Here is a 24,995-nt window from a genome sequence, read left to right on the forward strand (position 1 = left end):
TCTCTACTGTCTCTTGTTTCTCAACCAGGTGGGCTGAAGCAAAAAAAGCTTTTTCTTTTTTTAAGGGAGAAAAAAGTCATTTATATTGTTGGTTTTTAGGGCATGTCCATTTATGTTTGCAACCGTTTGCAACTATTTTTACACTGAAGAAAAATGTGTATTTCCTGTTTTGTTTCCATTCTGTCTGACCACAAAGCAGTTGAACATTACATGCTCATGATAACAACTTCACAGCGGTAAGCAGGATCCCTTAACAAGCATGTAAAGGCGGCAGCTTCCCTCAATAGCATCTTAAAACCTTGAAGCTTTTTTATCCAGCCCGCAATTATACTTTAAAACCTCACAGTTTACATACTGCATGATTCAGTTAGCAGCTTTAGCTACCATGTGGATTGTGATATAATGAGGTCAGAATCCTTCTGTAAACATCACAATGAGTCTGTTTATCAAGTGTGTGGGACTGTTCTCATTCTTCCATGTATTTTCACAATCCTGAGTGAAAACTTAATTCGCGTAAGCCTTAAAAATGCAACAACTTAAAATGAAAACATATTTTGCATCTGAGCTGTTTGGCTGAGACTGAGAGTTAAGGGGGACTAAGAGATTAGTATCAATGGAGACCGATGGCTCAGTCACATCGACAGACTGGATTAAGATCATTCTCTGGTGTTTGTTGGATCCATAAAACAGGATAAAATGGTGTTGATCGGTCACATTTTGAAGTGCCTTTTTATTGTATGATGGTGTATCTTCTGCTGAGAATGTTAAAAAAGTAAAATAAATTCCCTGGAGGTAGCACCTGTTCCAAGGTTGCTTGATAGTGGCATTGCTTTAAAGTTGCTTGTTCTTGTTGAATGGCATTGAACACATTTCACAGCTAGGATTCAATCCGCAGAGAAAAAAGGCCTTATGAGGAATGTTGCTCTTTATTGTGCAGTTTGTGCTGATAGCCCCTATGAGGAAACGGTATTGACTGCCAGCAAACAAACAATTTAATTTTGATCATTATCAGTGTACCAATCGATAAGAGGTCATCTGTGTGTCTTACATCACAACAGAAATATATTTTCAATAATGAAAAACAGACATGAGACCCTAAGAAGAAAAAGAATCATGGAGCCAGTGCCATCTTGTCTCCAGTTAATACAGTTCTGTTAACAAATTCTGACATGAATGCACAAAGACTTTTTGTCCAATAAAATATAATTTAACCACTTGACCAGGTTAACTATATCTATAAATTATATTACATACAGACACATTTAGGTATTTCTGTCATTATAAATACTTTTTCTTTCACAAAAATTAATATTAAGCGTCTGTCTCTAATATTTAGGTAAATCTGTTGTAATTTTTACATTTTAAGATCTAGATGGCGCAATGTCCTAGTACCTAATGTTAGGTTTTGCAATTGAGACTTGCATGTAAATGACACGACCCACGCAAAAACCGAGTCATCATGCACCATCTTGTGGCCATTGGCTGTCATTGCATTTTGTTTGGAATTCACCTGTGTTCATGCCACAAAGGAACAGTAACAAGATTTAACACAGATTGTGTTGGATAATATCTAATAATAAAAACGAATTGTTCATTTTCTCAATCATGAAGGGAACATGCTTGTCACTGAACACTAAAATAGTGAATCCGAACAAGAATAAATGAGAATGTTTAACTTGCAGTCTTCAACAGTATGAATGCATCTGTTGAGTGAGCACAAAGGAAGTATGAGACCAGATGTGTGGTCTCCCATAAGAAGTGTATGGCAAGAATATGTAGCAAATGTTATGGTGATGTAATGACATTTTATTAATGTATAACCACCGTGTTTCGGTTACCAACATTCTTCAAATTATCTTTTGTGTTCTGCAGAAGATAAAAGCCATACAGATTGAAATGACAAGTGGGGGTGAGTAAATGATGATGAACTATCTTTTTGGTGAACTATCACCTTCACTAATCTCACCTTGACTGCAGATTTACTATTCACAAACTATGCTCCTAATTGAACTGGGTTTTCGAAAATGCTAAAAAAGACCAGCACTGATCACTAATCTTGTGGTTTATGCTGTTTGATGCAGGTTTATCTGGTGGATCATCTTACAGACCATGATGATTGATCAGCCTCATCAGACAGGCATAGCTGAAGTTGGTTATCCAGAGAAATCTTGCTGATTAATGTAATTTAGAAGCCTTGCTGGCTGCCTATTTCTTTGTGAACTTCACCAGAGGTACATGTTTGGTACACTGAGCAGTTTGTTGTATGGGTCGGATTTGTAACATATGCCAAAATCCTGCAAGAACACAAGTGAGCATGATATTTGACCTTATACATTAAACGACATCAGAAAGTGTGGTTTTGGTGAACACACTGGCATATCGGTATAAAGGATTCTGGGTTAAAATACAAAAAAGCACTGTTGGGTACACCTGTGGCATTATTGTACAGTACATTCATCAGCAACAAGTTTACAAATGAACATCCACATAAACATAGTTAATCTTAAATACAATATGGTTTAACTTTACAACAGGTGCCATAAAACTCAACTTATTTTTACAAACCTACTAACCAAGGCATGGTGAAAATACTGTCGGTGGTATAAACTGTTGTGAATAAACCTTAGCTTAGAGGGTGAATCTTTTTTTAGCAGGTTAAAACAACAAGAAAGCAGCAAGATGTTAGTTATGGTTTAAAATATTTATTCTTATTAACAAAACATACATAGAAAACAACACAACACAACACACCAGAGAGTAAATCCAAAATAATTATAAAATATTTGTAAGTTATTTGTTGTATGAATTGGAATGTTTGAAAATAGAAGAAAATAAAGGTAGAAAACATTTGTGTAAATTCTTGATTCTAATCTTAACAATAAAAATATTTAATTTCCAAATCCATATGAGAATCTGTACTGGTAAAAATAATTCATTAAAAAGATTAGGCAAAACACAAGTCCCAAAACATAACCCCATAGACCTTATATTGCACATTTCTTATTTAAAACAGTGCTTTGGTGCTACCATTATAATTTTAGCTATTAAAAACATAATTTAAGATTAAGAGGAATGTGATGTTATATAGTCTGTAATGTATTTTAAAAGTATCCAATTTTAAAATAAATCTTCAAGATCAATATAAATATAGTTTAATGGACATTGTGTACGGTTATTTGTTCTGCAGGGACCACGCAGCCATGACTTGAATAATGTTTTAGTAGCTTTCTCCATGCTGGGCTGCAGTTGAGTAGCTCCTGATTACCTAAAGCACAGACATCATCAATTATTATACTGTATGTGGAATGCTGCAAATTTGCTTACTATACTCTTATTATTAACCACATTCCATAATGTCATGATAAAATCAAATTCTTCCAAAATGAGTTAAAAAATTGAATGTTTAAAAAAATATTAAGTGAAAATCAGTTATTTTACGCCGTTTGGAAAGATTTTCTAAAAGCTTTTGACTGTTAAGATATTTTGATTTATAACAATATCACCAACACAGTATTAACTATTCATGTAATTTCATGAATTTGTAATAATCATGTAATGTACTGTACAATATTGACAATTCAGTGAATATTAAATCTTAATCGTTAATTGTTGTTTATCTTTAAACTGTTTGCTTTGTATTTGGTTTCAGTATATCTGTTTAGTTAAATATTGTGAATAGCAATACACCAGAACAATACACTTTCGGGACAAACAGAAAATGGGAAAAACACCCAAGGTGGTTCCGGACCATTTTAATTAATGGATTCTTCAAGAAGCCTTGAGGGTTCCTCAGAGAACCGCCCTTGTCAAAATGGTGTCTTGAGTTTCCCCTGAGGGTTCTGCCGGTGTGGCAAGGAGAAGAACTCCAAATGGTTTCTCAAAGAACCTTTAAACTCTTGAGACAAGAAGAAATGCCAATGTTAAGTCGTTTTGTAATTACCCAGAATGCACAGCCCATCCTGCGCTCTTGTGATGCCCACATTGATTTGATTTTCATCACCCACAAATCCAATGTGTTCTGAGAGCCATTCCCTTGGGGGCAGATCTTCAATATTTTCACTAGAGCAGGAGCGAACCATGGACAGAATCACATACCGCCACTCGCTACCTGCAATTATAGTACATTTTCATATGCTCGCACAATGCTGGTCAGCTGAGAACACGTCATACAACCTCATACAATAGCATTTTTTTCTGTTCACAACCTATTTTCTAACTATAAATGGTGCAAAATTTACTGTGAAAGGATGAAGTCTAGCCGTGTACAACTGCGTCCATACAATTTTCAAATAAAAATGTGTGACATGGGGGGCCGCTGTCAGCCAGAATTAGCAACATGTACTGGCAGCCTTGTCAATGCAATTTTATCATTAATCCAATCAGCATTATTTAAATAATCAGATACACAGAATATTATACATATGCAGAGAAAGATTTACAGTAAGAGTTTCACCTTGACTCTTTGTAATGGTGGTGACTGTGATTCCATCCAACTGTTGTCTGCCTATGAGTTTTTCTTTGATCTGGGCAACTTGTGCGTTATAGGGTGACAAAATGGCAATGTTCTCCTGCCTCACACGACCCACTGTTACCAGCTGAGTACAAATGTCAACCTGCTCAATGACACAAAAGCCTTTTTTAGAAACATCAAGACTCACTCACTGGTGTACAGTATGTGTAAATGTTCCAAGTATGCCTGTGTTAATGTTCACTTACAGCTTTTTTAACCTCTGCAAAGTTGGCTTTCGAGTTCTCGTTCCCCCGTGCGGTTGAAACAACCAAACTGATCTCTACACCTCTAATATCTCCGAACAGAATGTGTTTGCTTTGTCTCATACTTATAGTTGTAGCATGCAGCATACTGGCCCTTTCATCTACTTGAGTTTTCAGCTTACTCTGGTAGTATGCCTCCGATGGGAATTTACAGATGTGTGTATGCTGAAGAAAGAAACCCACAGTAAACTTACTGTATTTATTGTTTGTGTAACATGTATGCACGTGTAAGTTTGTTACCATTCTGTACTGGGTGTCTAACAGTAATGCTCTACTCATGTAGCGTTCAAACAGGGAGTATGTCATTCCAAGCCTCCTTACGTGCTCATTCTTCACAATTGGACGCAATTGCTTGTGATCACCCAACAACACAACCTGATGATGATAAAGAGAGTACATTTATATATAAACACCTTTGTAGAACATGTTCGTTTGTGACCAAAACCTCAATTGTAAATTGACAAATGTTAATAACATAAAAATGTCCTTTGTAGTGTGCTCTATAATTGTACTTGTTTGTTTATGTTTGGATCAGATGAGTGATGACTCGCACCTTCTCGGGTTTAAAGCTGACCAAAGGGACGAGTGTCTGGGGTTCTGTTGCCATTGCACACTCATCGATGAGGATCTGTCGTGCATTGATTGACTTTGTAAGGTTAGGGGAGGCGGCAGCCGTGCAGGTGCACAGAATCACATCATGCCTTTGCAACTCATACAGACGTGCAGAATTTAACAGCTTCTTATATCTGAGGAAACACACAGTGACGTGACATGCATACATGTGCACACTATACTGATGTGATTGCATGCAATATACTCAAGCATGTTGACAAACGTTTTATTTTATATATTGTGTAAGGTCTACTTATTTGCGAAAATATGCTATGGTTAGAGATGGGTAATGGGATTAAAACCACAAGGCAAATAATGCGGTAAAAAAAGAACATGTGGCAAAAAGGAAGTTAAAGAAAGTTAGGAGTGACATAAAAATATGCATAATTTATGGGGGTCTTCGTGTTTTTTGTAAATACATATTTGTTGTTTTAAATGTAGATACGCAACAAAGCAGGCTCAAATAGGGAGTCAACGTGGCCACGATGCGCATTCGGTGTGACACTCCCATTTATCTAGGCGAAGTATCGAGATAAAAATATTTCAACTTTTCACAATGCCTCACACCCAGCAGGTCATATGACAAGAACCAACCAACAAATAAAGACAAGCTCAGTGAAGATGGAGAAAAAGCATGATCACAGCAGAAATAAATCTAGTAGCAGAGTTATTCCAAGGTATTTATTTGTGCATATAAATGATATAATCCATATGACCCGCATTTTAGAGGCAAAATGTGAATCGCCCCTTAGACCAACAGAAAATGACAACTTATCTGGTGTCATAACGTTTGCTATTGTAATGTTATTCCGATGATAATATACCTTTCCTAGGTTAAAAAAAAGTATTATTTTAGAAGACAAGTGATTGTGGAGACACTGTGTTTTAGGTTGCAATTGATATTGAGCATTTTATATTGAAAAAGAAATATAAACTTACTCCTCAATTTCTGTGTGTGAAAATTGCTCCTTTTTTTTTCTTTTGTCTTCAACTTTTTTATCAAAGTCCAGTATAGCTGTGGCACAAGGGTTGTCACTTCCCCGAATCCTGTGATGAAGTGTTATGTCCCTAAACGTAAGAGAGAGCTTACGAGTTTAAGTAGTACAAAAATATTGTAGAGAATTAGAAATAAACATGGAGATTAAATCAAACAATCATGGTGTTAAATGGTGTCAAATAATACATTAGGGTAATAAAATAGCCAAATGATGTTTGGCATCTTATAGTTACCTATGAAACAACAAAAAATCTGATGATAAATGCACACAACCTTAAGATGGTAGGGGAGTTTTTTACAACTAACTCACCTACTGCACTGTAACTCATCTATTGCATTACTGCATTTATTGCATAACTAACTGCATCTACTCGTCTATTGCACTATAACTTCAATAACTGCATTAACTCATCTACTGCACTGTAACTTCAATAACTGCACTAACTCATCTACTGCACTGTAACTTCAATAACTGCACTAACTCATCTACTGCACTGTAACTTCAATAACTGCACTAACTCATCTACTGCACTGTAACTTCAATAACTGCACTAACTCATCTACTGCACTGTAACTTCAATAACTGCACTAACTCATCTACTGCACTGTAACTTCAATAACTGCACTAACTCCTCTACTGCACTGTAACTTCAATAACTGCACTAACTCATCCACTGCACTGTAACTTCAATAACTGCACTAACTCATCTACTGCACTGTAACTTCAATAACTGCACTAACTCATCTACTGCACTGTAACTTCAATAACTGCACTAACTCCTCTACTGCACTGTAACTTCAATAACTGCACTAACTCATCTACTGCACTGTAACTTCAATAACTGCACTAACTCATCTACTGCACTGTAACTTCAATAACTGCACTAACTCATCTACTGCACTGTAACGTCAATAACTGCACTAACTCCTCTACTGCACTGTAACTTCAATAACTGCACTAACTCATCCACTGCACTGTAACTTCAATAACTGCACTAACTCATCTACTGCACTGTAACTTCAATAACTGCACTAACTCATCTACTGCACTGTAACTTCAATAACTGCACTAACTCATCTACTGCACTGTAACTTCAATAACTGCACTAACTCATCTACTGCACTGTAACTTCAATAACTGCACTAACTCATCTACTGCACTGTAACTTCAATAACTGCACTAACTCATCTACTGCACTGTAACTTCAATAACTGCACTAACTCATCTACTGCACTGTAACGTCAATAACTGCACTAACTCATCTACTGCACTGTAACTGTATAACTGCATCTACTGCACCGTAACTTCAATAACTGCACTAACTCATCTACTGCACTGTAACTGTATAACTGCATCTACTCATCTACTGCACTGTAACTGTATAACTGCATCTACTGCACCGTAACTTCAATAACTGCACTAACTCATCTACTGCACTGTAACTGTATAACTGCATCTACTCATCTACTGCACTGTAACTGTATAACTGCATCTACTGCACCGTAACTTCAATAACTGCACTAACTCATCCACTGCACTGTAACGTCAATAACTGCACTAACTCATCTACTGCACTGTAACTTTAATAGCTAATGTCTGTAACTAATGCACACTTAAGTCACTTGCACTATTGTATAGTCTATATTGTTATCTGTTCAAAACCACCTGTACATTAATGTTCACAGTATATAGCCTTTTGTTTATATTGTTCATAGTACATACCGACTGTCATATTTTCATAGTACATGCCCATTGTATAGTATTTTCCTAATATTGTTTTTTTTATTTATTCACACTGTATATCCTGCACTTGCTAATTGCACTTCTGGTTAGACCTAAACTACATTTCGTTACACTGTACTTTTATATGTGTAATGACAATAAAGTTGAATCTAATCTAATCTAAAAAAAAATAAGCAACAACAACATATGCAGCCTTATGTTATTGCTTAGAATACATACATTTTTTGACACTAAGGAAATAACTTCAGTATGATAAGATGGCACAGCATGATGAGTTAAATCTTATTGGAGGATTTGGGTTGTTTTGTTAATGTCGAGGCATCTCTTGTACAGTTTTGTTTGATTGTCATCTGCAGTACCTGAGCTCAGGTTTAGAGCGTTCCTGACGCAGTGCTTTTTGGGATAACTGCAGGTTGCTCCCAGGATAAGGAAACTCCTGCATTTCCATCTGTCTGCTGTACACACGTAATTGCTTCAGCTTGTTCCCAAACCTGAGCAAGTATTCTGTACACACAATCAAACATAAATAGATAAATACACGGAAAAGTCTCTTTATTCCCTAAACTTCTCAAAATAGTACTTGCCTGCAACTACGTCCACAGACTTGTTTGAGGGCCCACAGTACAGAATAACCTCTTTCTTCTCTTTGTCTTTTGACTCCTTTAGGTTCTGAGGTTTATTAGAGTTTAGCAGAGAGAACCAGTACACTATGTAAGCTCCCACAACTGTTTTTCCTGTTCCTGTAATGCATATTTTATAATTGTATTATCCTGTCTTTGTTTTATTAAACCTTTGCTTCTGCTTAAAAACAGCTGATTTATGGATAAATTAAAATACATTATTAATATACTATGCACTTATTTCTTTACATTTACATAAGCTATGAAATGGTGTGAATGTTCAGTGTGTAACCTGGAGGGCCTTGAATGAGGGTGAATTCGTTTTTCAAAGCTTGTTCCAATGCAGTTAACTGGCTTTCATTCAGTTTAGGCAGACCTTGTGGTACTGGCTCTCTAATGAGTTTATGTCGGTACACAGCTGGCTCAGAACCTGTGAATTTTTACATACATAAGGTTAATGGACAATACACTTGCAGTATTTCTTAAAGGCATAGTTCAACCCAAAATGAAAATATTTGTAATCATGTAGGCCTACTCACCCTCTTGTAAACCTGTATGACTTTTGTTCTTCTGCAGAACACAAAAGAAGATATTTTGAAGAATGTTGTTTACCAACCTCTGATACTATTGATTACCCTTGTATAGACACAAAACTGCTGAGATATTTCTCAAAATATTTCCTTTTGTGTTCCACCGATGAAAGAGTCATAAACAGGTTTTGAATGACTGAGAATAAATGATGATACATTTATAATACATTTTAAATCTATAATTATGTATAAAATGTGATAAACTCAATAAGGCGCTAACATACAAATATACATTAGAATCATTGTATTCAGAAACATCAAAACGATGCTTAAATTCATACACACCAGGTCTCCCAATCCGACGTCCGAGTGCAATGTTTTTAACAAGTTCATTAGCTGTGGCTAAATTATTCACAGCACTTTCCTTTCGTCTGGATGAATTAAGCAGAAAATGTTTATTAAAACCATTATTTGATTTGGTATATGTAGCTATAATAATGATAATGGATGTGATGTAATGTTTCTCAAATGCTTACATGTCTGGAAGGAGCTTAGGGATCACCTCAACTGTAAAGGTGGAGTCCCTTTTGACTTTTGGAAGGTTCGTGGATGCATACTTCATGTTAAAGTGTATAATTTTTGATTTATTTTTTGGTGGTATATCTAAACATTGAGTTGTCACACCGTGGGCCACCCATGTGAAGTAATCTGGATCAAGCTCTGACCTGTGACTCTGAGCTGAGTTTGGCTTCTGAACTCTTTTTCGGATACAAAGAAAGCACTTGGCCAGGTCAAATTCAATCTCCCATTTCTTTATATTTTCTACAGGTAGAGTGAAGGACCCAGAGAGGCTTGGGGTGGTACCAACCCACGATTGCTCCCAGTCTATTTGCACTTCCTCTATAACAACACAATCACTGTCATCCACGGCAGTCGCAGCTGACTCCATTTCACACAGTGGCTTCCATATCTCAACGTAATCTTTTACATCGTGGTAGTTAGGTTTGGATCTGTGGTTTGCATGTTTGGAAAAGCATGTTATAGGACTGTGAGTGTGTTCCACACAAATCTCAAAGTTTGATCTGACACTTAGTAATTGTACTGTTGGTGCCCAGTAGCCTCTTTCCCTTTCTGCGGTCAGCTGGACCTGCAAAGTGTCTCCAGCTTTCAAACAGAGCGCAAACTCGATGTAATGATCCTCTTCAGATGTAAATACGCGATCAGGATCCAATCTGGAATTATCGGGCACATCATCTGTCTCACAATGTTCGGTTACTTCTGCTCCCAAAATGAGGGTTTTCGCTTCTTCCCAACGTTCTTCTCTCACTGCCTCAACAATGGCATGCCAGACACTCTGCTGTAACTCTGAACAGAATCTCAGGTTTCTTTCCAGGCAGTTGGTTTTCCTCATTGAGTACATCCGTTTTTTCCAAGTCAGTCTCATTTGGTTTTGTTGTCTATCAAATATCGGTTGATCTTCTAGCTGTAAATCTCTGTACAAAACAGGAAGTTTGTCTGGGTATGTTCCTTTGTCGAACGGAAATGATAATTTGAAACTTTTGTTTTCAGGCTGGACAACTGTGACAAAAGCTAACTTGTACGTGCTTTGTTTCTGTAGACTGACAGCAAGGCAAAGTGACTCCGCTTTCCTTTCAAACTCTTGTGCCTTAACTTCTCCTCTTTTACTCTTATCACACAATAGGTCGATTTCTTTCTGCGAGTACTCAACAGGACGGTCGTCGAGAACTGAATGCATGAGTCTCTGAAGAACCACGTCTATGTATCGGCGTATGGGTGAGGATGCGTACGTGTATGAGTCCAGATGTAAAGAATAATGTCCAACTAAGGCTTTTTCGCAAGAGAGTGCACGAATGAAGAAAGCTTTGTCGAGACTGGCCCTTAACTCACCAATAACTGGAAGCAGCTGTGGATGAATATCATCTGCGGAAATAAGGTCAGTCATTTTGTAAAAGTCCGACATCAACGCCGCTGACTCTATCTTTTTCCACTCTGCTGTCACAATGATGAAATTATGCATTTTCTGTTCATTGTTTAAGTCAAGATGTTCCTCAAGTGCTTGGAAGAATCCAAGCTCCTCATTATCTCTCCTTATTCTCCTTATTCTCCTTTCCAGTTCCGGTGAAACTGTCACTGGGCAGTTGTTTGGGGAAGGTCTTGCTTGATCAATCAGGTGTTCGCTAGCACTTTTGAACATCAGGTTTAGTTCTTCCATCATTAACATGCATTTGCTGTCTTCTGACGAACCGTGGTCTGCAGGATTTGAATTGTCCACATTTTGAGTCAGTCTGTGATGTTTGTGATTAAGTGCAAAATGGTAAACCACAAGGATAGAGCCTTCTGAAGAATCTAAATTTCTCTCTTGTTCATTTGACTGGTTGATGATGCTGTCAGCTTCGCTATTGGACAACAGCTTGTTTGAGTTAATGGAGGAAAGCACTAACTTTTGCTCTACAGTTTTGCCGGTCATCTTTTCTACTTTCAGAATCAAAGAAATGGCTCGTCGATTTTTGCCTGGTATCAAACTCCACACATTTGATTGTGGATCTGCTTTGTGAACTCCAATTTCAAAATGATATTCCGAGTCACCGACGGAGATGGCATCTCGTAGGTTGGTGTCAGGGTTGTAGCATCTAGCCGTGGGAGAATAAACAGTGAAGGTGAATGTGCTACGTAAGTCTACACGGTTTCTGTCAATATGATATGTCAGGAAGGAGGAAAGAGGAATAACGTCTGTATGTCGATCATTGATCTTCTCTAATTTCTCTGCTGTAGGAGGAATCTGACATCTCAAAGGAGTGCAGAATTTAGTATTTGTGTTATTGGTCAAAAAGTCTGCCACGGCGTGGTTGAACATTACGTTAAGCTCCTCAATCATTAGGTTAGCTTCTCTCTCCCCTGGTTTCCTATCTTGATCAGGTTGGGCATAGGTCCAGCTTTCGTGAAGTCTAGCTTTGCGTTGTTTTCTTGCAAAATGATAGGCCACTCTGACACAATCCTCCAAAGTATCAAACTTTAGCTCACCATTATAATCACTTATTATGTTCTCTGCCTCCTCATAGGTCAGCTGTTTTTTAGACTGTATCACAGAGAGCTTAAAGTCAGTTTTTCTTATATTGCCAGACTCTTTTTCCACTGTGGTAATGAATGAAATGACTTTGCGCTCTTGACCTGGAAGGAGACTTAGTGAGTTAGTTGTTATTCGTTCTGGAAACATAAACACAGGTTTTGTTGTAGAGCTGTAAAAAGTTGTTCCTTTCTCTTTTGCAGCACTATCAAGAGGCATACCCTTAGGCACAAATCTAGCAACATCTGCAACATGAACTCCTAGTTCATAGCAGTCTCCTAGATTGTTAACACTTATGGCATCATCCAAGTCTCTTGCTCCTTTTGGATCTACAGTGAATGTTTTTAAACTTGTGAAATCCGTTCTTTTGCTGTAATCGCTTCCATCACTTTCTGTGGTAGCCAATGCAGCCTCTTGCATTGGATGAGGGGGCATTAGTTGGAACTCTGACATTAAAATCTTCATTCCCTCTTCTACAGTGGTCCCAATTGGTAGGACATCTGTAACGTAGCCTAGTGGAAATGAACAGTGGGCTTTCCAGGTAAAAATCTGAACGACAAAAACATATTCCTTTTTTGTGTTTTCATCCAGAGGAAAATGTCTTAGAACTTTCCACTTGCTCCCGTCGAGTTTACATATTGGAATAAAATTGCGGGCCTTCTTGCTCACCAAGATGCATATTTTGGTGGTGTTTCTGCTGATGGGTATCATTATCTTGGTGACAAAGTTTTTGTCAGTTTGCTGTCGCTGTTTTTGGTATCTTTCAAACTCTAGCGTGCACACAAATGACGATGATGCTGCAGCCCTGTTTGTGACTCCTAACACCCTCCCAATAAGATATCCTTCATCATGACAGAATCCTGTCTCAACTACAACTTCATCACCAGGGAAAGACATGCCAATATTTTTCCTTCCTTTAATAGAAATGTGTTCAGTTGGTTTGTCACAAGGGATCACATAACCTGAATGGTATCCCTGCATTACCAGTTCACCGTGTCTGTAGATAGTGGGCCGTTCCCTTACCAGCTTTAACAGGTCCTCCTTTTCACTAGTAGAGAATAAAATTCTCTTTTGGTCATGGTGACCTTCATTGTCTTCATCTGAGTCTGTGTCAGTATCGTATTCCTCAATCATCTCTTTCAATATAAGATCAGTTGCAGGCTGCACATCGTTCTCAATCTTTTCTAGCTTTTGAAATTTTGCAATTTCTGACACTTCCTGTTGTAGAAAATCTCTCGTCAGGTAGTAAGGTGTGGCGCTGCCCTTGATGATGCAAAGTTCTATGAAAGACTTCCAGATCCTTGAGCACTTTCCATAGCAACAAAGTGCACCAGCATCTCCAACCACAACCACCAGTGACTGGGCTCTGGTTATGGCAGTGTTTACTGCATGGACATCATTAAAAAACTCCAGACAGCTTGACTCCGATTGAAGAAGTCTGTCTCTGGTATGAACAGTTGTTATAATGATGACCCTGAACTGCCTTCCTAGAGAACACATCATATTCAAAAAAATAAGTTGTAAAACAAACAATAATCGAACTGTATCTCTGCAAAAAGCTAACCACCTAAGCTACAAATTGCAATGTGTCTAAATACAAATTGTCAAGTTTTTGAAAGCAATGATAATTTACACAAGTTCAAACTTTTACATATCCTTGTTTCTTACGCCACTTCCACACGAAACCATAGCATTCCCTATCTGATCTTTTTATTCCTTTTCACAGAGTCATCTCAAGAAAAACGAAACGTACACAAACAAAACCGCTAAACCGTCTCAAAACGATGTAGTATAAAGACCAAATAAGTACGCTGTAATTCTGATACACAGATTCACTAAAAATGGAGAAGAAGATTTGGAGCATGCACAAAAACTTTACGCGCCGGGGTAATGACATCATTGTTTCAAAATATATACGGATAGGCTTTTCTGATGTTTTCAGATTTATCTACTCTGGGACCCGGTTGCATGCATATTCTAAAGTCTCACCTGTTACTAGGAGCCTGTTCAATAAATGCCGCCTCTCAGTTGTTGTCAATGTGAAAAGATTAATCTAAATATCATGCAATCACTGTTGAAAAGGGATCAAATAAGCTGGAAAAGTAAAGTATGTGCACTGTCCGTCCAGGTAAAATCACACAGTGTCAAAGAATCCTCACCCCGTCTCTTACCATCATCATGTTCCTGTCTGCCTCCACTGTCCTTTGGATAAAAGTAACCCCCCTCCAAAAGAAACTAATTTAGAAATCAATGATCAGTAGAACAGTACCTTGAATGTTTGCTAAATTCTGCACTGATATCCCATTTATTCCTTTCTTTCGGAGATGAATTCTGATATCATCAACCTGAAATGCAAATAAAAACATTAAGGTGTGTAAAATTTAGATTAATTAATAAAATGAGTATATATATAGTATCATTGTTTGTTGTGCACTAAAACCATCTATAAGCTTATTTCTTTCATTAGTATCAATACTGGGTGATTGATACATCTCTCTGTTTAGTTAAGGACAACACATTTTGTTATTTTTAGCTCAGCATTGTTTTGTCCCTTTTATTTATTTGACACACAGTCAAAACAAAAAACACAATCTGTTAAAAAAATTCACAACTCAAAAAAAGTGTATATTAATAAAATGTTTGTTTTCAGAGTGTGGTACCTGCTGGCCTTCACTCAACACACAGATCTGCATTGGTTCCTTTTTACCCCATTCCACTGGCCAAACGGTCACAAGCTCTTGGATCACATTTACCACTGTGGTGACCTCAGCAGGGTTGTACCAGGACATTGAATTGGAGTTCAAAAGACACTCTCCTCTGACATGGTGGAACATCAGAGGGTATAGCTTGGGATGACGAGGAACATCACCTTTGGCCTTGATGCCATCGGTTACATAAAAGTGATTGGATACAAAGTCCACTATTTCTCCAGTGGAACGGTAGTTCTCATCGAAGATGATCCGACTTTTCTTTGCAATGTTGCTGCTGTGATCTTGGTAGTAGCGGAAGAGGCGATTTAGCAACGTGTGCTCTGAATGTTTGTCATTTGTTACGGAAAAAAGTTTTGGCCCCATCTGCATGTGGTCTCCTGCTAAAACCACTCGAGTATGCTCGTCTGCTAACCCAAGAGCCATGACTGCTTCACATTCCAACATCTGAGATGCTTCATCTATAAGGATGTGGCTGAAAAAATCTTCAGGAAGGTTGAGCTCGTGAAAACGTCGTGCCATTGTTGTGGTGGTTATGATGATGCGATGTGACTCTAAATGGGAGCGTGTTGGGAGGATAAAAGACTCTCCATCGGGAGAGTAGAGACAATATTTACGAGTGATGTCATCGGTTATCATGATTGCGGCCCCACCTTTGTTTGACTTTATCCTGAGTATTTTGAGGTTTGGATGGCCGTTTGTTATGTACGGATGGAAGTGCACTCTGACATATAGATCTGCAGAGCTAAAAGAAGCAAAACTGATCATTAGATTTCCTATTTGTTGGACCAGGCACATTACATTTAGCTTATGTTTAGCTATGTTCAAATGCAAAACTCTCTAAAACAGATGATTTTTCGTTTACATGAGCAATTTTCATCAGGGTCCTACATTTACTTTTAGCAATACCAGATAATTCAGACTGGGTACAGTCTGGTATTTAGACAGAAGCAAAGGGTTTTGAAGCAAAGTTATTTAAGTGACCTCTACTATGTGTCGAGAGCATTCATTCAACATCATACTATATAGATATACATGGGGATGCACCGATATGTAGATTTTGGCCGATAACGATAACCAATATTTATTTAATACTGGAAGCCGATAATCAATATATAGTATCTAAATATTTATATAACATTTTCCGAGAACAAAACAAAAGACAAAAAGTGGACAATTACTTTTGTTTGAAAGCATTCACTGCAGAACACAAGGTTACCATTAGATCTCTTTTTTTCCATGAAAATCATGTACTAAGGCTACTTTACACTAGTCAAAAGTTTCTTTAACTTTTAAACTTTTCTGGTATGTTTATTAAATAAACTTATAGATTTTCTTCCAGAGCAACCCAGAAAAGTGTTCTTAATAGTCACATGTCTAACTGGTGTCAGACAGAAATTGGCTTTAAAAAATTTGCTTTTGTTCCTATACACATTTATAAATATCTACAAGCTGTACCTACATTAACAATGTTTTGCTAATAACAGTTAGCAAGTGAATGATCATGACAAAGACATTACTGTATTGGCTTTTAACTGTGAGCAGCGTGCATCTGAAGTGTTTTAACCAGGGAAAATTATTCATCATTTATCGGCTATAATTTATCGGCCTAAAATGTTTTATCGGCCTATACCGATAACACTAAAATGACCATTTATCGGCCAATAACGATATGGCCGATAATTTATCGTGCATCCCTACAGTAGGTTGATCAGTATAATTACATGTTTTATGGATAAACGTGCTATGGATGTGTTTTTAATTTTCAATAATAATTTTCACTTCTAATTTTCATTATGGATGAGTCAATTTTGTAAGTGGCTTTAAAAATAAATAATGCCTTAAAACCTTAAGGGGGGCTCTTACATTAATATTTTAACCCCCAAATATTGACATTCAAGCCATCAGTAAGGCGAAAACCTAAACTACATATATATTTACCTGTTGGTATATGTGCAGATGAGGACTTTGGTTTTGGGCTGAAGCGCCAGTTGTATAGCCGCTGAGGCGAGGCAGTGGGTCTTCCCAGTTCCAAACGGTCCATATATCAGCAAGGGCGCTGCAACTTTGCTGGCCTCACACTTGCCAAGGATAAAATTCAAGGCAATTTGCTGCTTGTTGTTGAGATCAGTATGTCTTGTCGTGCTCACAGGGACACAACAGTTGCTGAGGTCAGGCAGAACAGTGTGTAAGTCTGTAAGGTGGTCAACAGCCTGGTGCATCTGACAAAACCAAAGTCTGTCCAGCTGAAACTGAACCTCCATTTCACACCTGCTGCCTTTCTTCAGGTGTAGCTCAGACATGCACTTTGATGATAGCTCGAGAACAATGTGACCCTCATCAGCAGCCTGCCTGTGCACCCGCGCTTCATACACTCTGTTTGTGTGCTCCACGGGCGCAGCTGAATGACCTTTTGTGGTTTTCAGCAGAGCTGTCCTCACCCCTCGTTTCAACATCAGCCCTTCAGGGGTGTCTGGTGTAAGTGAACAAGAGACCTTTAGAGTAGCGTACAGCCTCCATGGAGCAATAATCTCTGATAGGGAAGCGAGTCCACAAACATTCAATCTGAAAGTTCAAAAAACAACACAAGAGTGACCATAAATATAGCTGCAATTACAGGCAACAAAAACATTGTGGTTATCATTGTACTCAAATGTTCCAAGTAACAAATAAGTAGTCATGATAAATGCACAAATTATTTCCAAAGTTTAGCATAATTTTTTTCTTAACACCAGTTGCCAAAACAACCAAGGTGAAAACAGGAGTAAACACTATTGACTTTATAAAGTCACACTGTGCTTGAAACAGCAGGAGCTATTGTCAGTTACAGTCTCCTTGTAATAAACAGTGCCTCGCCTGAATGAATCACGCAATGTTGATAGCTTTGAGGAAGACAATAATATGTACAGTTGGATTGTGAGTGACGTTCTGCCATTGAGTCTGTTCTTACCCATTCCACATATTGAATTCTAATGTAAATGCTAATTTATCTGAGCTATGCAACAGCAGCGCTTCCCGTGTTTCCCTCTGTCTTGACAGCAGCAATTGACTTGCATGTATAAAAGATTTAAATGATTTCTTTACCTACATTGTTTGCTCGGTTAAGTGATTACATCTGTTTGAAAGTGTATAAATCATCAAAGTCCATGTTGATAATTAGTGTAGCTCCTGAAACTTCTAAACCATGTATTTTAATGAGTAATCACATACGTCTCATTCTACCATTTGCATGTAAAATTTCTATGTTTGAATTTGCCATTGAAACGTCATAGAACCACAGCTGTGCTTGAAAAATATTGTAGATGTGGATAGTTCAACCACAAATAATAATTCTCGTCATCATTAATTCATCCTCATATCACCTGTATATGATTCTTTCTTCCGTGAAAAAAAAACAAAAGAAGAAAAATGTCTCCGTGGTTTGTATCTATACAATGGAAGTCAATGGGTTTCAGTGGTTTTTGATAACCAACATTCTTCAAAATACCTTCCTTTGTGTTTTTCAGAATAAAGAAACTCATACAGGTTTGGAAAGACGTGATGGTGAATAACATAAATAGATTTTTTTTGTTGTTGGATTTTTCCTTCCAAGACTTAAAAATTTGTCATTAGAATTGAATCCACTTCTACAATAACCCCACTATTTTATATATTTTGATATATTTTGTGTAAAGTTACACAAAGTAAAATGTTTGGTACTTTAAGATTCAATGTTTTGAATTGAGGCTCCGTACATGTGCTGAACAAGCCAGACACATTTTTTTTTCTATTAAGAATTTATATATTCACCCTAGGCTAAACAAAGTTGACACATTTTTAAAAAGATAAAAAGACATTGAGCCTAACTTGTGTTCGTTTATTAGTATATATTAGTATTGTGTTCTTGCCTTTCTGTGTTGACCATTTAACAATAAGTATTTAAAATATCAACATGTAATTTTAAAACCAACAAATATGCTATAATAATTACCAAGCAACAAGATATTAATATATGATTTATGACTTCCTGGCTGTTGCTGATCTTTTAGGTTTTTAAGCTGGATGAAATGCATTATAATTTATTTCCACAAACTTGATTTTGATTCATGTCCAGTTATTCCCACAGAATCACATTTAAGGTTAGCTTTCATACAAAAGCATTTGATGCTTTCATACAAAGCAATTTACAAAGTTGATTAACAGTTGTTTCGAGAAATAAAAGCTTGAAGAAGGACAGACGTGGATAATTTTTTATTAGAATTTAATGTGATTGGATTGAAGCAGAAGAATGAACTGGAAATATTGCGTAAGCATTTTTTGAGAGTACCAGGTGTCGCTCATGCTCTGATTAATGCAGTGTTTTGGATAAGATGTAAACGTGTACAGTCATGTATGAGAAGTATGAGTTTTACCTTAAACAAGATTGTTTTTAAATGTTTTTTGTTGTAATCACAAAGACAGTTTAACCAATGACAACATTAAAGATTATGGAGTCGATTCCGACTTCTAGGACATTAGAGTTGAGGAATCAACATTTACATCACAGCAGAATACTGATAAACAAGTTACAGTTGATTTACTATTTCTATAGGCTGTTTATACTGCACCTGCTAATGAGCTTCTCCTCTGCTATTTCCTCCCTAAACAGGAAGTCGTGGGTTCTCTCTTTGTAGTTGTCCTGGTGAAGAGGGGAACTGTGATCCGTATAGAAGCTGAACTGTAGATTCATCTGAGGTGGTTTGTATTTACTGAGCAGCAGCTCCAGCTCGTCTTCCTCCTTCCGGTTGAAGAAGGGCACAATGACCCTGTTTCCTCTGTTCCAGCGTTCATTCCAAACATTTTCAGCACATTCGCTCTCTTCTTCATCCGGCTTGGCGTGAAACTGCTCGCCTACTCTCACCTTTAGTTTTCTGAGCAGAACCGGTCGGATGTCAAAGTCAAACACCAGCCATTGCTCGTACACACCGGGGCAAAACGACAAAAAGCAGACGCTCAGCTCGTAGGTGGACTGCGAGGAGCGGAGGTGGTGGCCTGTGGTGTGTGTAATTAGGGGGAAAGTGTTCTTCACATTATCACCTAAAGAGAAAACAGCACCGCTCTCCATTTTTAACAGAGCCACGTGCTCCAGAGATCTCTAGACAAACATAAATGAACACATACGTGTGAGCACACATGTGCACAACTGTTGCATAATACAGCCGAATGAAATAGTAGTGTATATCGCTGACCTCGGTGGTGATTTTGAATGTCCATGTGATTTCTCCATCTGTTTGTAAACAGTCCAAACTCAGATTCTGATCGTGTGTAACGGACACATCATCTACCTGCTCGGAAAGCTGCAAAATATACACACATTTGACAGTAAGTGTAGATAGATTATGATGTTTTGGTTTCTTCTATAGAAGGTATGCATTGACGCCCAACAGGGGACATACCCTCACACGTACATACCCTCAATGGAAAAGATATGGGATATGCCCACAGTATAGATTTAGTAAGATTAGGTTTAGATTATGTGTGGTTTGTTGTGTTATTTGTCGTTTTACCCACAATAAGGATTTCATTGCCGCTCTTTCTGTACTCCTCCAGCAGTTTCTCCTGGTACGATGAGGGACTCCGAGAGCTTGAATGAGCATCCCCTTGCCTGCTCTGTTCCTTCAGTTTCTTTGTCTGATTGATCATAAGAATCAAGCTTTTGAGGTCAAGATGCGTTTGCTTTTGCAGGTTCCACACCGCTGCCTCCTCTGCGCTCCTGGCAAAAGTGCAGCGCTCACGATGCACAACACACCCCGCATCCTCCTTAAAAAACCAGCATACCTCATATCGACTAGGTCGTGGGTATAAGGGTCGATGGGATATAGGGCTCCATCTGTGACCTTTGACCTTCGCTTTGACCAACGTCAGGTCTTGAGCGCACTGGTGAGACACTGAGAGGAAGGAGTAGGAAATCCGAGAGCGCCTGTAAGTGCATTCGTTGCAGGCAGCTCTCAGCTCATACACCCGCATGAACTCCTGCACCTGGGCATCTCTAGACTGCATTGTAGACATTGCTGCAAACTCACATTCAGTCCGTCATAAACATCCTTGACCGGCAGATCGTCCAATCATCACTTCATTAACCCCTAAAGTGAGGAAAGAAAAGTTAATTGGACAACCTCTGTCTGTGTATGACAGAATCGCTGTACAGATTATATTGCCATTTATAAAAGTCCATAAACCAACAGTATAATCTCTCAACGTTTTTTATTAGAGTTTTAAATACACATTGAATAAACAGTACTGTGTGTCATGTAAAGATTGTTGTATGTCAATAATGGAAGCGGAAGTAGATAATGGCTCATTTTACATTGAATTAAAGTGCATTTGTAAATATTAGCCTTAAAAAATAAGATTGTGTTCATTCTATATTTATCCTTACCACGTTATTAGAAGGCTTCCTACTAGAGAGACCAATATATCAGCCAATACGTTTTTAAAACAGCCAATGATCAGGGCCGATATATCTTGTCAATCAAAGGAGGACAGAAAAATGTATTGAATTTGTGCTCCGTATATAGAAAATGTTAAGAAACATCACCAGTTTGTTGTTCAATATTAATAGTAATTATATTAATTAATAACGTTCAGGAAGTTCCAGAGGTTTAAAGACACGGCTTAGCTAAAGCCATGGCTATGCCTTAGTTGAATTGAGATATTTATGTCACTTTTATAAAATTAATTACTGGTGTGGATCTTGAGACAAAAAAATGGCACCAGTACATTTTAAGATATTTCTAGACAAGTTTTATTGAGTTAAGACAGGTCACATTCATTTTAGTCTGTGAATAGCCTTAAGCCTTGTCTGTGAAGACAGGGCCAAGAAATATTCATTTAGTCTTCAGAATTTAGTTGAAGCGAGTTAATATAACCACCATACTATCGGCATCGACATATATCACACTTAATAATTTAGGATCGGTGCATCTCTTCTAGTAGTGAAAATCCACTCAATTAACTTTATTCTTGGCCAAGGAAGAGCTTTACGAACAAAAGAAAAGATCCCTCTCGAACAAACAAGTCTTCACTTATAATCATACACCCACAATGTATACAATTTAAAGAATAGACTCTTTAGTTTAAAGGATTTAACTGCCATGGTTACGTTTAGTCCACACAGACTCACTGTAGTGTGTAGTGTAATCATGGTAATGATAAAAAAAATTCAACTGCTTACACACAATTTCTGAAACCTGACACTTACACACCAGAACCACACACCAAGTCAGCAAAACCATACACTTATTCTCGACCTTTGACTCAGTTTTCAGTTTCAGAAGACACTTTTTGCAAAACACATCACACAATTCTCTAAGTAACACACAAATATCTTTCAGATAGTATATTGACTTCCTTTTTCAAACACAACCAATCAAAATGCCACACCAATTCATCAGCGCCTCACACTTCTCACATGTGCAAACACTCATTGCTTTACTTAACACCAACCAATCATGACTTTATAAGAGTCTATAAATAGGCCAAAGGTCAAATTATAGGTTTTGAACAATGGATGTAAAGCCAGAGTTCGAATTAGAGAAGGAGGAGTTGGAAGGGTAGCAAGGGGAGGAAGAGGACGAGTCGGATGAGGACAAGGTACAAGAAGAGTAGTCTCGAATGAGAATAGGGCTACAGTCATTGATCACGCAAATTAAACAACGAGAGAGGCTATACATAGTCCAGCATATTTTGAGTCAATTAACCTTTAGAAATGAGAACAGGTATGTAACAATGTAACATGTTCTAATGTACACATACTGTATTTCAGCATAACAAGCCATCGGCTATAATACATATTTTACATTCGTACTCTTGCGTTCATTTACTACAGTGCATTCTTGGATTTGTGGGTAAAGTTTTGAAAAAGAGAGGCAAAGTTTTGAAAATGTGTAAGCAGTTGAAAGAAACTGTAATATGTACATGCAGCTTCTATCCAAATACATGTAGATGGATGTCTGCACCCGTTGTTCCACCATCAAGGCTAACATACTGTACACATTAAATTAGAGTTGAGCCAAGGACTCTTCCCATTCCCATATTGTGATGTCCATAAGCAAGTAAAAATGTCTTTATTACCTTGATTTTTCTGCAAAGACTACTGTCACAAAAGGGGCATAGCCAAATCATATTTAAAACACTGGAAATTCAAAACAAGGAGTATTTCAAATGACCTAGAATAGTCAAGGAAACCATACACAACACCACAAACACACACACACACTCACATTCAAATTAGAGACGAGAACTAAACCCAGAAAGAAACCCAAAGGAATATGTACTATATTCTGAAATTTCTATTACTATAGAAACCTATGAGAAATCACATGGTACCAATGCAATTTAATCAATTATAATAACTAATAATTCACAAGAACCTACATGAACTCAGATATATATAGGCTATGCATGCATGCACTAAAGGACACTAAACATAAACATTATGACATATAAAGATGTAGGCATAATTGCAGACGTCAGCGAATAGATAATCACGAGATTTAATGCCAGCACCAGGAAATAGGATACTTTGTACACATGTCTGACTGCTTTATATGGACCTATTTTGTACACCTGTCTGACTGCTTTATCTGGACCAGTTAAATTATTAATTTACAGTGTAGTGTAAATAGCCATTATTGTGTTTGTGTTGTGAAAAGAACGGCCACGACATTTTAGGTAAATAGTTAAACAGCATTTATAGAAAGCGATTTTGAAATGAAGCAATTGACATTTATACAAACATATTCCGCTGCTTTTAAACATCACATAAATAGCGAAAAAAACATGTTTACAAACTACTACTATTAGTAAGAACGACGACTTAATAAGGAATTATGTTACGCAATAATATCACTAACGTCATTGCGTACGGTAATCTTTGTTTTTACAGTTTTAAAAATGCAGTTCATAAACAACTGCAACACAATGAGGCAATGCGATGATGAAAATTGGGTCTAAAATAAATAACATTTGAATTTAAAAAAGTGTTACTATACAGATATTTATAAGTAATAAAAAACTTAGACGGACATCCGAAATTGAAGCCTTCAATGAAGCGATGGCAGGGCGCGTGCACTGTACTCACGAAACGCGCGAGACAAACACGGCACACCTTACGTTAACATTTTCATAACAACAAACTTATTGCATTTAACTTTAAACTCACCTTTAACATTCTGTGTCACATGCCAGCTGCCCTCTTCGTGACCACGGATTTTAACTGCACAAAATGCAGATGTACATCTTTATTGTTATCACCATCGGTGTTGTGTTATATTCAGTTCCTGAGAAAAACTGTCAGTGGGCGGGGTCAGCATGAAAATTAATGTGTCGACCCTTGGAATAGTTCTTTCCGTGGTGGGCGTGGCCTGTTGAACCACGAACAAGCGTATGGAATGAAGTTATTTCGTTAAGGTAATACAGCCGAATGATGATATGCACCGTTTAGATGTACAACGGGTTATGTTATTCACTTAATAGCCTAAAATTCTTATCGTTTTGCATGTGCTTTTATAAAAACGCGTTCTCGTGGCCAAATGGCATGGCTTTTGCTGTGTATCTAACGTGGATGATAATAAACAACATGCATTCCCAGGAATCAGGTTACATGCAGAAGTGGTTTTAATAAACATATTTTCTTTGTGTTGCTTTTGGACCTAAAAGGAGGAAGAGTCTGTGTTTTGCGTTTTTGTGTGCATGCGTGTAATGCCATTATTACAAATACTGACTGTAGTGCAAAACCTTTTATATAAAATCCAGTAAGTCTGAAGTCAGAAATGAATCCGAAATAAAAATTAAGACAGTTTTTATCTAACAAGCAAAATGACGAGTTCCCCTTCAGTAGGTCTCTCGACGTTGAGTTTGATTCTGAGAACCTATCATCTCTTATATAAAACTAAAATGGCAATGGG

General features: G+C 37.5%; 1 protein-coding gene across 2 annotated transcripts; it reads right to left on the reverse strand.

Moving 5' to 3' along the window:
* Nucleotides 1-2,686: 2,686 nt before the first annotated feature.
* Nucleotides 2,687-24,379, reverse strand: helz2b (helicase with zinc finger 2b). 2 transcript variants are annotated; one of them, XM_056742743.1, is made up of 19 exons: nucleotides 24,251-24,379; nucleotides 20,599-21,170; nucleotides 20,277-20,384; nucleotides 19,656-20,182; nucleotides 17,011-17,634; nucleotides 15,022-15,814; nucleotides 14,631-14,706; nucleotides 9,813-13,848; nucleotides 9,622-9,707; nucleotides 9,039-9,176; nucleotides 8,711-8,866; nucleotides 8,486-8,630; nucleotides 6,325-6,453; nucleotides 5,327-5,519; nucleotides 5,014-5,148; nucleotides 4,717-4,938; nucleotides 4,454-4,613; nucleotides 3,941-4,108; nucleotides 2,687-3,265 (listed from the first exon to the last, which is right to left on the reverse strand). In XM_056742743.1, exons 2-19 carry the CDS (start codon nucleotides 21,094-21,096, stop codon nucleotides 3,153-3,155), a joined length of 8,307 nt encoding a protein of 2,768 aa, XP_056598721.1. In that variant the 5' UTR covers nucleotides 21,097-21,170; nucleotides 24,251-24,379; the 3' UTR covers nucleotides 2,687-3,152. The 2 variants fall into 2 exon arrangements, with proteins under 2 accessions (XP_056598721.1, XP_056598722.1); XM_056742744.1 differs by lacking the exons at nucleotides 9,622-9,707; nucleotides 9,813-13,848.
* Between the last annotated feature and the right edge of the window lie 616 nt (nucleotides 24,380-24,995).

Source organism: Triplophysa dalaica, chromosome 3, assembly GCF_015846415.1.
Source record: "Triplophysa dalaica isolate WHDGS20190420 chromosome 3, ASM1584641v1, whole genome shotgun sequence".
In the NCBI taxonomy this organism is placed as follows: Eukaryota; Metazoa; Chordata; class Actinopteri; order Cypriniformes; family Nemacheilidae; genus Triplophysa; species Triplophysa dalaica.

Coding starts and splice junctions, on each gene's coding strand:
- helz2b (XM_056742743.1), bottom strand. CDS start 21,096: ATGTCTACAATGCAGTCTAGAGATGCCCAGGTGCAGGAGTTCATGCGG. Junction 20,183..20,276: donor CATTCAAAATCACCACCGAG/GTCAGCGATATA, acceptor ATGTTTGTCTAG/AGATCTCTGGAGCACGTGGC. Junction 13,849..14,630: donor GAATTTAGCAAACATTCAAG/GTACTGTTCTAC, acceptor TGTGTTCTCTAG/GAAGGCAGTTCAGGGTCATC.